The sequence below is a fragment of the Mus musculus genome, chromosome 2 (genome assembly GCF_000001635.26).
Source record: "Mus musculus strain C57BL/6J chromosome 2, GRCm38.p6 C57BL/6J".
NCBI classification, from domain to species: domain Eukaryota; kingdom Metazoa; phylum Chordata; class Mammalia; order Rodentia; family Muridae; genus Mus; species Mus musculus.
In genome coordinates, this window is record NC_000068.7 from 14,241,204 (window position 1) to 14,253,937 (window position 12,734).

Below are 12,734 nucleotides of genomic sequence, written 5' to 3' on the forward strand. Positions count from 1 at the left end.
TGTGAGGCTCCCAACACACATACAGCAGAGGACTGCCATTGCAGAGAAGATGCACCTAACCCTCAAGAGCCTGGAGGCAGGGAGTTTAGAGATCTGGTGATGTCGGGAGAAGGTGGGGACATCCTCCTGTGGATATGTGGGCTGGGAGGATGTATGGGATATGGAACAGTTGGAGGGTGGACTTGGAGGGGAATAAAATCTGGAGTGTAAAAAAAATAGATAATAGTAATAATAATAGTAAATGAATTGTGTGTATGTGCGTGCATGAGTGTGTGTGTGTGTGTGTGTGTGTGTGTGTGTGTGTGAGAGAGAGAGAGAGAGAGAGAGAGAGAGAGAGAGAGAGAGAGCAGTATCTGTCTTGAAGAGCATATCTGATCTCATGGACCTGAAGTGAAAGGCAGTTGTGACCCACCTGAGATGAGTTCATGAGTCCTCTGCAAGAACACTGCCTGCTCTTAACTGTCGAACTGTCTCTCCATCCCCAAAGTGATCATTAATTAATTTAGTGCAACATTGATTAGAACTGAAATCAACATCTCATTGGAAACTGGTTGATAATAGTGTCAGAGTTGTAGACTTAACATGATTTAGAGGATTATCTGGAAGTTTGAGCTCTAGAGGGAACACTAACTGACAGCATTTTTGTGCTTCTTTAATGAGGTGGGCAGGGTGGAGTTTGGGTCTTTGGATCTCTCCTGTGCCCATGTTTTGAACACCCCCTTCAAAGAGCCACCTGTATAGTTTCAATCAGAGGCCATATTGACTGACATATGCCTTTAACCCCAGCACTTGGGAGGCAGAGGCAGGCAGATTTCTGAGTTTGAGACCAGCCTGGTCTACAGAGTGAGTTCCAGGACAGCCAGGGTTATACAGAGAAACCCTGTCTCAAAAAAACACAAAACCAAACCAAACCAAACCAAACCAAACAAAACACCCTCCCCAGAAAAACAAAACAAAGAGCAAAAACAAAAAACAAAAATAAAAAAGTACAACTGGTCCTGAGGTGGTTCCCAGGACTCTCTCTGCAGGAAGGAGCAGACAACTGTGGCACTAAGACTTGGCCCAATTCCTACTGAATTTAGCATGTTCCTTATGCAAACTTAAGATATGAGGACTGGTCCTGTGGCTGGTGAAATGGCTCAGTGGTGAAGACACTTGCTGCCCAGCCTGATAACCTGAGTTCAGTTTCTGCAGTCCACACGGTGGAAGGAGAGACCCTATCCTCCAGGTTGCTCTCCCACTTCTTCCTGTGCTGCCTGACTCACAATGCTCTACCCCACTTTGCTAAATAAATTAAAAAAATAAAAACGACCTGACCTTTCACTTAGCAGAACTAAAGCTAGAATAGCATTTTTAAATAAGTATAATGGGTAAATGAAAAGGGAAACAAAGAAAACCCAGTAAAGATGTTGTTGACACGGTGGTACATGCCTGCAAGCTCAGCATTCAGGAAACCGGAACAACAGGAAAAAATTGAGGCCACAGTTGTCATAATAATGATTGTGCGCCTCAAAAAATACATTTTTAAAAATGAATTAAAAAGAAGAGTATTGCCTGCAAACTGTGTCTGTAAGGGTTTTGAGTGGTTTCTTTTTAAGACATGCAACAGCGAACGCTGTTTCTATCCTATCCCCCACATCACGGTTGAGAGAGTAAGTAAGGGTGGACTTGTTGAATATTGCCTGTGTGCTTGACTCCATGGAGTGTGCATGTGTATGGTATTTATGTTTACATGTGTGTAGATAGACATGTGGATGTGGATGTATGTGCATATGTATCAGAGGTTGGCTTCTCATGTTTTCTACTATCACTCTCTCGACCTTGAGTCAGTCTCTCCCTTGAGCCTGAAGATCTCTGACCGGTGAGTCTAGTTAGCCAGTTTGCTCTGGGGATGGGCCAGTGCTTCCCCATTTATCTAGGTCCAGAGAATCCAAATTCCCACCTGCACTTGCAGCAAGATCCATAGCTTTAAAGTTGTTTTCAATCTAAATAGTTCCTGAGATTTTAATTCCACCCGAGAGGAAGAGGATAGCATCTGCATTGCCTTGGAGGGAAGGCAGAAGTTAAAACTGATGTCAAAAAAAGCTTATTACTATTATTCCCTTAGAAGATGGAGGATAGTCCACCCTGAAAGGTCGTGGCAAAGGGGTGGTACTAGAGGTCTTCCTAAGTACATGGTGCAATAGGTGCCTAGGAAAAGACTCCGTAGAAGCAGGGGGGGAAGGGTCCACAGATTAGACAAGTGAGACCAACTCTTTCAGGGTACATTGTAAAGTCAGCATACAGACATGCATCACTTGCATTCTTTTTTTTTTTTTTTGCAGTTGCATAATCTTTATTCTAGAAATGCTATGGTCCCATTTCAATAACCTGAAAGTCTTAATACAGTTTTCCAAGACAGAGAGAGGGCAAGGGATCAGTGCTAACAATCTGAATTTTAAGTTATAATATGTGAAAAAAATTTACATACTCAATATGACAAGAACAAATATAACCTTTGATATTTATAGTCTTGGGATAGTGTGAAAAATCTCAATAGATTTCAAATCATCAGAAAACATGTACAATACAGAGAAATTTCTGAAACAAGGTAAATTCTTATTTAAAACCTCATAGTGTTTACATGTCTCCCCTCCCCCCCAGAAATGTGTAATTAACAAATATCTCTGCCTAAAGGACATGAGACTTGTGCTGTAGAATTGAAGACAGCAGAAGTCATGTGTGTTGGTAGGTTCCTCCTGGTCCTGAACGAACAGCTTGGGGTACATTTTTATGTATGGCTTTATAACTAGGAATGGATGGGTCAACTATATAGTAATGAACACCTATCAATTATTTTCCTTAATATATTAGATTTTATTCCTCTTAATTCAGCATCACTTGCATTCTAATGAAGATCTCTATGTCCTTCCAGCCATGTACTCCTTACTGGGCAATGCAAATGGAGCCGTCTGTGCATTTCCATTCAAGTTTGAAAACAAGTGGTATGCAGACTGCACCTCTGCCGGGCGCTCGGACGGATGGCTCTGGTGTGGAACCACCACTGACTACGACAAAGACAAGCTGTTTGGATTTTGTCCATTGCACTGTAAGTAACTGAAAACAGCACACCTGGGACATTCAGTATGGTCACATGATGGTAGGGTGGACTTTATGTACCCTCTATCTACCTTTCTTTGTTTCTTGTTTCACTTTCACTTCTCTCTCTCTCTCTCTTTCCTTCCCCATCTTTCTGTTTGCTAAGGATCAAACCCAGCCTTGCACATGCTAAACAAACACTCTACTACTGAGCTACATATCCTGACCTTATTAGTTATTTGCTAAGACTTTAGGGCAAATTATACTGAATATAGCATTATATATAGTCAGTGCTGGAGGTAGGTACATCGTTCTCCCAAACCCCAAGTGTTTTAGTTTTAAAAAGCCATAGGTTAAAGCAGGAATTTAAATAACACCACAAACGAGTTTGGTGGGAGTCTGTGAAGGCTCTTGCATTTTGCATCACCATGTGCTGGAGCTCCTTCTAGTACAGATGATACTGATGGAGGTTTGTGAATCTCAACGTAAGAAGGGTGGAATTCAGCTGAGTTGGCAATCAAGGGAAGTGAGTAATCTATGCTTCAGTCCTTTGAAAGCAGAAGTTTGGTGTTACTAGAGCATGCAAGACCACATAAAGTACCAGAACTTGAATTCTTGAGGTTTTATCCATTCGTAAGAATCTGTAAGAAAATATGTGGCAGCTTAGGTGGGGCTAGGGAGGGCAGCTGGGAGTCAGAGCTAGGGCTGAGGGAGGAGAAGGTTGAGGTCTTGGCTTAACTTCTGTATCTCTGAACATACTTTCTGAAGTCAAGTACCCTTTCTAAGTTACTTATGGTCAGCCTCTCTCACACTTACTGCTGGATTATCGCAGTATGTTTCCACAAGTCATAGAAGATAGGTTTTCTGCTATCCTGTAAAGGAACCTGGGCCCGAGAGCAGACTCTGGCATGATCCAGAATTGCTATGGAATCATCTGAGCTACAATACTATAGTTTATGGGTTAGAATGGTGGCCTGCATCCAGCCTGCCATAGGGCTAGGGCTGCTCATGGAGGCAGGGCACAGGAAGTTTGACTATGTGTATCCCAAGCTGACCGGCAGGTGGGCAGCAGGCTGTGAGAAGTCACAGGACCCTGCTCTGGGGGGGGTGGGTAGGTGCAGTCTGCTGGAGTCTGTAGTCTCAGGCACCGCAGACACCTTTGGATGCTGCAGAAGAGCTGAGAATAGAGTTTGGGCCCGAGGGCAGGCTCTAGCCCCGGCCGAGAGGAAAAGAGCAGGAGGAGAGAGCTCAGGCTTGGTCCCTAGGGGAGGAGAGAGTGTCCTAGGCTTGCTTGGGCAGGTGACTTGGCTTGGTGGAGACCATGTCTGGGAGAACAGGGAGGCCTTCTGCAGGAGACTAAACACATGGCTCTTTAGAGGAAGACCTGCTCCATTGCTCCAGCATGGTGGTCCAGATGAGAAAAGTCAGTCCATGGTTTTAAGGCATTTATTGTCATGGAGGGAAGAGGAGCTAAGAGGGTAATAGAGGCAGTGAGAAAGGCAGAAAGAGGGAGAGTAGAGAAGTAGAGGCTGGCCTTGGCCACGTGGAGAGAGGAGGGAAGGGAATGCAGAGAGAGGGGGAGCAAGAGGGCAAGAGAGGGAGGAGGAGGCATGGAAAACGACCTTCCTCTCTTGCAGGAACCTGCTGGGTCTCTAGGGTTTAAATCTAGCTCAACCAGAAACCAGGCTGCCTTTCACAGTACAACAACTGCTTTCTACTAATCATTTTATGATCAGGATGCTTACCATGCCAATATTCTAAGTCAGTAAGGCTAAGCAAAATTTCTTAATGTCAGACTGTAGCCAGACTTCGGAGAATTTTCCCTACTAGATCTTTTGGGTTTATAATTCCTATTCATATTATTAAAAATAAACTTGAGTTAATGCTCTATATGGCACAGACTTAGAGTCCATAATGATACCATGCTATGGCCTTGACTGAGGTAGATATATTTATAAAAACATTTGAAGCTCACAGGCTTCAAGTCCATGATGATCCAATTCTCTGGCCTCAATGGAGGTGGATGTATCTACATCTCATGTCAATATTTAGAAATTTGATTTTTCACTCAAGGTTTACAGATTTCTAGTGTTTTGAAAGAGAACTCTTTTGTTTGAAAAAGAAGGTTTTGTTTTGTTTTGTTTTGTTTTTTTTTGTGCACATCTATTTTCCAACTAGTGAAGAGTAAGTTGTCTTTACTTAGGAAAAGTGATATTTTCTAAATCGGTCACATTTTTTCTTAGGAGTATGTGTTCCATGAGTCCAACTATAGTATTTCCGACTTACTGATGTTGATATTGTTAGAGACTTGTTGCATGGATGTGCAAGGGGGAAAGTGTGGACCACAAATGGGATGTCAGTGACACAAAGAAGGAGTTGTTGTCCTTGCATGTGTGTGGAAAGGGAGTCTCCAGTATACACAGCACAGCAGTATTCTTGTTCTGTCTTGTTAATTCTGTGTATTCTATGTAACCAAATGACATATTTTTCCCCGATAGAAAACATATGTAAAAGTTAAATAGCTATAGAAGAGTTATTTTATTTTCTTCTGCATAAATTTGTAATTTTGCTTTGTGGTTCATTCAAAGCAACATTTTATTTTATATTGTTTTATTATTTTATATTTTCAGCAGAGCAAAGAGTTACTGGGCTAGTGATGCTGAACACCTTCCACCATTGTCCTTTGGGTTGCTTATTGTAATGTCTTCTATTTAGACACTCATTTTCATGTATCATGAGAGGAGGAAAAGGAAGAGACCCCATCCTCCCGATTGTCCATAGCTTGAAGCTTTGGCTTTTCCCACCAGCTCTCCTGGTTTACTGCTGGAAACTGAGCTCTGGGAAGCTGCACACCTTTATGTCCACTGAAAGATATCTCTGAACCCTTTGATCAAAAATGTAAGGGAAACTTTCTTTAAACGAAGAGGAGAGTTATTTCATCTTTTTGGGGGCCATTACATCCTTTTGACTGTTCCCAAATAAGAAAACACCCTCCTTTAGCTAACAGTTACATCTTGTACCTTACTCTAAGCAAACCCCACGATTGTTAAATAGTCTTTAGAATGTTTGCCTTCACATAAAATCTAAGTCTCGCTGTCAAGTGTCATTTACACAAGCATTAAATTTGTCGTCAGACATCAGACCATTCTAAGTTTTACATTAGTAATAGAAATTGGTTTTTTTGTAAGAATACTGTGATTTTTATAGCTGTTTTGGTGCTGGGCAGGGGAGCTCAGTAGTCTGGTATCCACTTACATTCTTCAGAGGCCAGGGTTATAGCTCCATCATTATCTCCATTATCATCATCATCATCATCATCATCATCATCGTTATAGCTCCATTATTATCTCCATCATCATCATCACCACCACCACCACCACCACCACCACCATCATCATCATCAACAACAACAGATTTTGGACATTTCTATGCCATTGCCTTTCTTCCTCTTTGATGTGGCATGTTACTACAAATGTCAATTCATAGGACATGGTATATATGTGTATCAGAAAACATTCTTATTGTCACTTCCTCATCAGACATGAAACACAATTCCAACGAGAGTTAAGAATTATGATGCCATCCACTAGATGCTACAGACAATTTAGCAAGCTGAATGCTTTGTTATTAATATAATTATTTAATTGTTACAGTTATATAATTCCTTTTTTTCTCTGGTAAATAAATTAGAAGGTCACACCCTCTTTCCCAGGGTCATAAGCAGAATTTTGTTTCATTAAAAAAAGAAGAAAGGGACATAGAAAAACATTTAATTTCCTAGCTTCCAAATATCTTACATGTAAAACGTTATAAATAATAGTCATGTATCTATAGTGTCAGCCTTTTCTAGAGTCTACCAAGTTTTCAGTCATATAACAACACAGGGTCAATATAAGCTAAAATGACCATTTTTTTTTAACTATGAGAAAAAAGCCTAACAATTAACACACTCTGTTGCTAAGATGTAGGCCAAGTATGTCCTGGTGATGAGAAAATGGAGCTCTGAAAATGGAGCTTTCCTATTAGCCTGCCTGAAGAAACCTGTGAACTTCCCTCTTATGCCATCTTTCTTATATTTTGGGTTGTGAGCCTAGCCTTTAACAGCTGAGACATCTCTACAACCTATGCCCTTCTTTCTTAAAAGAGCAATTGGAACCAGAGAGACCCTGGCCACAAAAACTACTCGTTTATTTTTCTCTTCCTTACCTATTTCATTCCTTGCTCCAGAACACTGGGCTGGCATCCTGAGTTGTCTTTCTGGTGTCTGCCCCATCATCTGGTCCAAATGTCTCAGCAGTGAAACAAGGAGATGGTCTCTCTTTCTTGCCTTAGGCATATAAAACATTACAGATGAAGTTGGCTCATGATGAGTCTACTCTTCATCTCAGGAGTGAAAAAAAGGCTTTAAAATAAGGGACAACAGCGGAAGATGTAATCATGAGAACTGGGTGGTTTTAAAAAATGTATTGTTCACTGGACACATCTCCCAAGTGTAACACAGCTAACTCACTGTCTTCTTTCTCAGTTGAGGGAAGCGAGAGATTATGGAACAAAGATCCACTGACTGGCATTCTTTACCAGATAAACTCCAAGTCTGCTTTAACCTGGCATCAGGCAAGGGCAAGCTGCAAGCAGCAGAATGCTGACCTCCTGAGTGTCACGGAGATCCACGAGCAAATGTACCTCACAGGTAATGACAGAACTCACAGTCGTATGTACAACAAGGTTACTTGGTTCCCATAGCGTGTGACTTACAAGTAGATAGTTACTAAGAGGTATTATGAATGTCACGAAAAAGTTTGTCCCCAAGCAGATGGTACGGTTCATATAAGAACTCTGTGTTTAGAAACCAGCACCAGAGATGGCAAGCAGCTGCCATGTCATGATTGCACTTTGTTTTATCAGTTGTGACTGTCTTTAGAGTACATGTTAAGAACTGTTCTGAAGATGGAACTGAGCAAAGAACAAAGGCAGCCACTGTCATGGAATGGTGTGGTTTTGGACCCAGCAGTACCAACCATGTTCCATCGTCCCAAACATTTCTCATTAGCATCAGAGAGGTTAAGATGATAAAATGAAATGAATGATTGGGAGCAGAGACAAGTCAATACTTCCTGTGCAAACCTAAGTCCCCTTTACCTTGTGCCTCTCCAGCTCCCAGATCTGTATTATTTCTACAGTGTACTGTTTGGCTTTTCAAAACATCTATTACCAAGTTGTAAACTAGCCTTTGACTGAGAAAACAATATACATTCAATCTCTAATAGTCAGTCTCAAGTATTGCCTAGCAAGCAATACTAGGAGAACGGGGTTTGATTTCTAGAATTCTTTCCCATCTTTCACGCACAAGAGAATTGTTCTGTGTTTGAAAAATAAAACATTGGCCACAGAAACGTAAAATGGGAATGGTAATTATATCACTTATTCTTATGCCATGGTGATAAAATACCCCAGCCAAAAGTAACTTAGGAGAGAAAGGATTCATTTTGGCTTACAATTCCTGAGGGGCAGAATCCATCATGACATGGGAGGCAAGGCGGAAGGAGCATGAGGCTGACCTAGCAGGCAGGAAGCACAGAAATCACATTTTGAGCTACATAGAAGAAGGAGAGAGAGAGAGAGAGAGAGAGAGAGAGAGAGAGAGAGAGAGAGAGAGAGAGAGAGAGAGAGAGAGAGAAATCAGGAAGTGAGACTAGTCTATAAAACTGCAAAGCCTACTCCCACTGACATACTTCCTTTAGCAATGCACAGCTGCCACAACCCTCCCAAATCCTGCCACCAACTGGAGACCAAGGGTTACAATAAGTAGACCTAAGGGAGGGGTACTTTTCTTTTCAACCACTGCAGTGGAGCACACCTCTATGTCCAACATGAAGGAAATAGAGGCTGGAAGACCAGAAATTCAAGGTCACCCACCAGCTCATCGCCAGTTGCAGATCAGTTTGAGCTACAGGCTATCTGCCTCAAATATAAAACTAAACAGAAAGTCAATAAAAAGGCCACACTTGGGGAAGTGGATAATAGGGTCAAATATTAGTAAACACCTCTTCTTCCCCATTGTTAAAGCCTGCTCCCTCCAGTTCCTCTGACTTTACTGTTACATAACAGATCTTGGACCTGTGACTGCTGTGTTTACAACATACTCAGTGACCCCTAACTTCTAATCATGAAACACATTTACCCGGTTCCAGGATGCCATCTCTCCACCTACAGCTCACCATGGAAGCATTTTGCCTCTTAGCAAAGGTCTTTGGTTTCTCGTGGGTGGCATGGTTGTCTCTCTGCCACACCACGTTTTAAATCTAGAATCGCCCAAACCTTGCATACTGAATGGAATCTTTTCCATTTCCCTCGGCTTATTATTAGCACTTTTGTGAGATATTTATTTACATTTTGTGTGTCTGTACAGGTTTACATCCGTTTGTGTCCTGTGCATGTAGAAAACACAGCTCAGCCTTTGCATCCTTTGGTGATGTGCCTCAGAAACCCGTCACTTTATTTTTTAAAAGAAATAATATTTTTATTTATTCTTTGAAAAAAATAGTTTGATCATACTCATTCTGCTTCCTGAACACCTCCAGATCAAGGTTCTCCCCTCCCTCCCTATCCAGCCTCATGTTCTCACTCAAAAATCATAAATAAATAAATAAATAAATAAAATCACTACTATAACAAAAGCAAAACAAAACCAATGGCATGCAGTTTTTGTTGGCCAATAACTCTTGTGTGGCGTTGGGTGGCATACTTTGGTAGCTATCTACCTTTTCTTTTTGGGGCTCTCTGATTAGGCTAGTCTGATTGTCCACTGAGACCCAGGGATCCTTCTGTCTTTGCCTCCCTGGCACAGGGACTGTATGAATGCTCCACCACACGTGGCTTTTTATATGGCCCCTGGTGATAAAACTCAGTTCTTGTAATGTAGCAATCACATTATTTGTGAAATTATCCCCTCAGTTTTTATTACCTATTTACTGTTTTGCACAAATTCCCCATAATCTATTTATAAACACTTTAAATAAGTAGAAACATTTATTCCTCACTGAGCAGGCTATCTGGATAACTTTGCAGTGGGCATTCTGTTAGTACACCCAGGCTGACCCAATGCAAAAATCTTAAACAGAGGAAAGACATTCCTTTCTCAAGAAGAAAGATACTCAGTGTTCAATATCCTTAGGCCCTTACTGAGGAGGAATCTAGGGGATAATGGTGTGGCAGATGGGTGTTTGTGATCTGCTCTGTTGTGAGAAATAGGCATCCAAACTGGAAAACAACCCATAATAAAAATAAGGTGTATTTTACTAGAGGAGTTTGGAAAGTAAACAGGATTTTAAAAATATGCATACACCAGAGCGATGACTCTGAAGTTAGAAAGTATTGTTAGTATGGGTATGGTGGTTGACACCTGTCATCCCCATGCTCAAAGGCCAAGGTGGAACAATCTGAAACTTGAGGCCATAAACAAACAAACAAGTAAACAAACAAACAAGTTGTTGTCTTCTATTGGATAGGGGCCATGTGCCAGACACTGGAATTTACGTCTGAAACCGATATTAACCTTGCAAATAAATATTGTTATCTCACTGTATAGAGGGCATGGCAGATCAGTGGGTGAAAGCTGAGGTAAGTTGCTTCATGCTTTAAGTTCATAAAAAAAGGGCCAAATTGGAGTCCATCTCTGTCTTCTGTTTTATCTTGCCCGAATCTCACTCATAAAATAGCAGGAATCAGGTATGCCCAAAGCACCAGGGAGAACCTTAATGCAAACATAAGAATCTCTGAATGCCAGTAAATGTCTTCCTAACTTGTAGTGTGGTTCTGTACTGCCCACAGGGTGGCATGCTTCTACCCGATACTTACTTGCACACGGCCCACTGCCATGCTGTCTTTGCCTCAGCTTTTCTCCAGAAACATGCATATCAGAATGCCCTATTTAATCCTCAGTTCCTAAACCTGATTCATAACTATGTGTAATTTGAACACTTACAAAAGTGAAAAGGGCTGGAGGAAGTGATATTTGGCTTGATACCCTGGTGTGTGTGTGTGAACCAATTTCCTTTTCTACAAACAAATGAGCGTGTTGGAAAAAAAATCTAGATATGGGTGTAATAATGGACAGTCCCTATTATAACTAAGTTCAAAAGTAGACTTAAATGTATGCATCATTATATAATTATTATACAATGAATACACCAAAAATATCCTGTGGAATTGATAATTGATATTTATATTACTAAAATAAAAATTCTTGGTCTGACCCTTTATAAAATTATACACATGCAGGAGATCGGGTGATACCTGCCTGCATTCAGTGACCCCCTCCCCTCCCCTCCCCTCCCCTCCCCTCCCCTCCCCTCCCCTCCCCTCCCCTCCCCTCCCCTCCCTTTCCTTTCTTTCTTTTTTCTATGATGAGGATGGAACCTCACAGATGCCAGACTTTTAAATGACACACTTAGCACATGACTTGAATTTTGTTCCCAAATCACACTGTCACTAATCTCAATTCAGCATGTCGCTGATAACAGTCATGGGAATGACAGCCATCATGCATACTCACTGAGCATATTACTATCTTGAAGGCACAATTATAAAGTATCAGTTTAGTTCTCAAGGTAAGCACAGAAGCCCCATGGAGCTTGCAAAGTCCAGGTTCAGGATCTGGGTACAGTATGGGGCCAGGGATGGGGTCTGGGGCACAGAGTTTGAGGTTGCCAGAGGGTAGTTTTATTAAACAGCTGCACTCACTTGTCATGATGTCAGATCTGGTAAAAAGTGTGATACAAAACACACTTTAATTCATCACTAATCATTGAGTTTATCATAGCTTTGAAAACCTTGTGCATTTTGTTTGTTTGTTATTAGAACAGATTCTTGTTAAGTAGTCCAGGTTAGCTTGATACTTAAGCTGGTTTCAAACACACAACAATCTTCCTACTTCAGCCTACAGTTCTGGAATTACAATCATTTACTATCATGTTTAGCTCTCATCTCCTTAGTTGCTCATATTTTTTAAAGTGCCACAGGACTTTTGTAATAGCTGATTTGTAAGTAGGGTCTCATCCTAAGCCAGTTTGTTGTTGTTGTTGTTGCTTTTGAGACAGGATTTTTCTGTGTAGCTCTGGCTGTCCTGGAACTCACAGAGACCTGCTTGCTTATGCCTCCTGAGTGCTGGGATTAAAGGTAGTGGCACCATGCTTGGCTCGGCCTCTTCCTCTTCACTCTTGGCTCAGCATCCTGAATGCTAAGGTTCAAGACATGCATCACCATGTTCAACTTGAAATGGTATTTTAAAAGAGGATTTTCTCTACTATATCCCCTGGAAGTATAGGAGTGATTATTATTCAAGCTAGTATAACCTTATTTATGTTAGAATTCGTGAAAAAAATCTAACATTCAATAGTAATTGTCCTAATATACAGGAAAATATCTATACAATATTGATCCCTGTATATTTGTTAGTACAGTCTAGAGACATATTTTCTCTTGCATTAAGAGTGAGGTGACAGTTTTAGCTCATTTCCTCATCCTAAAGAGATGATACATTATTCAAAATAATTTCAATAATATACTAAAAATTAAGTAAAAGGAGTTATCAGCGGCACAAAAAACTATAAAATTGACATGGCACAAATTCACCATCTATTTTAATAAAGAGTATT

The 12,734-nt window shown here is 41.0% G+C and overlaps 1 protein-coding gene across 1 annotated transcript in view; it reads left to right on the top strand.

The window, feature by feature from the left end:
- Positions 1-12,734, top strand: part of Mrc1 (mannose receptor, C type 1) — a 102,610-nt gene that overhangs the window by 11,790 nt on the left and 78,086 nt on the right. The window contains exons 3-4 of the mRNA NM_008625.2: positions 2,915-3,088; positions 7,604-7,768. Coding sequence (NP_032651.2) covers positions 2,915-3,088; positions 7,604-7,768 — 339 coding nt within the window. The remainder of the gene's footprint in view (positions 1-2,914; positions 3,089-7,603; positions 7,769-12,734) is intronic.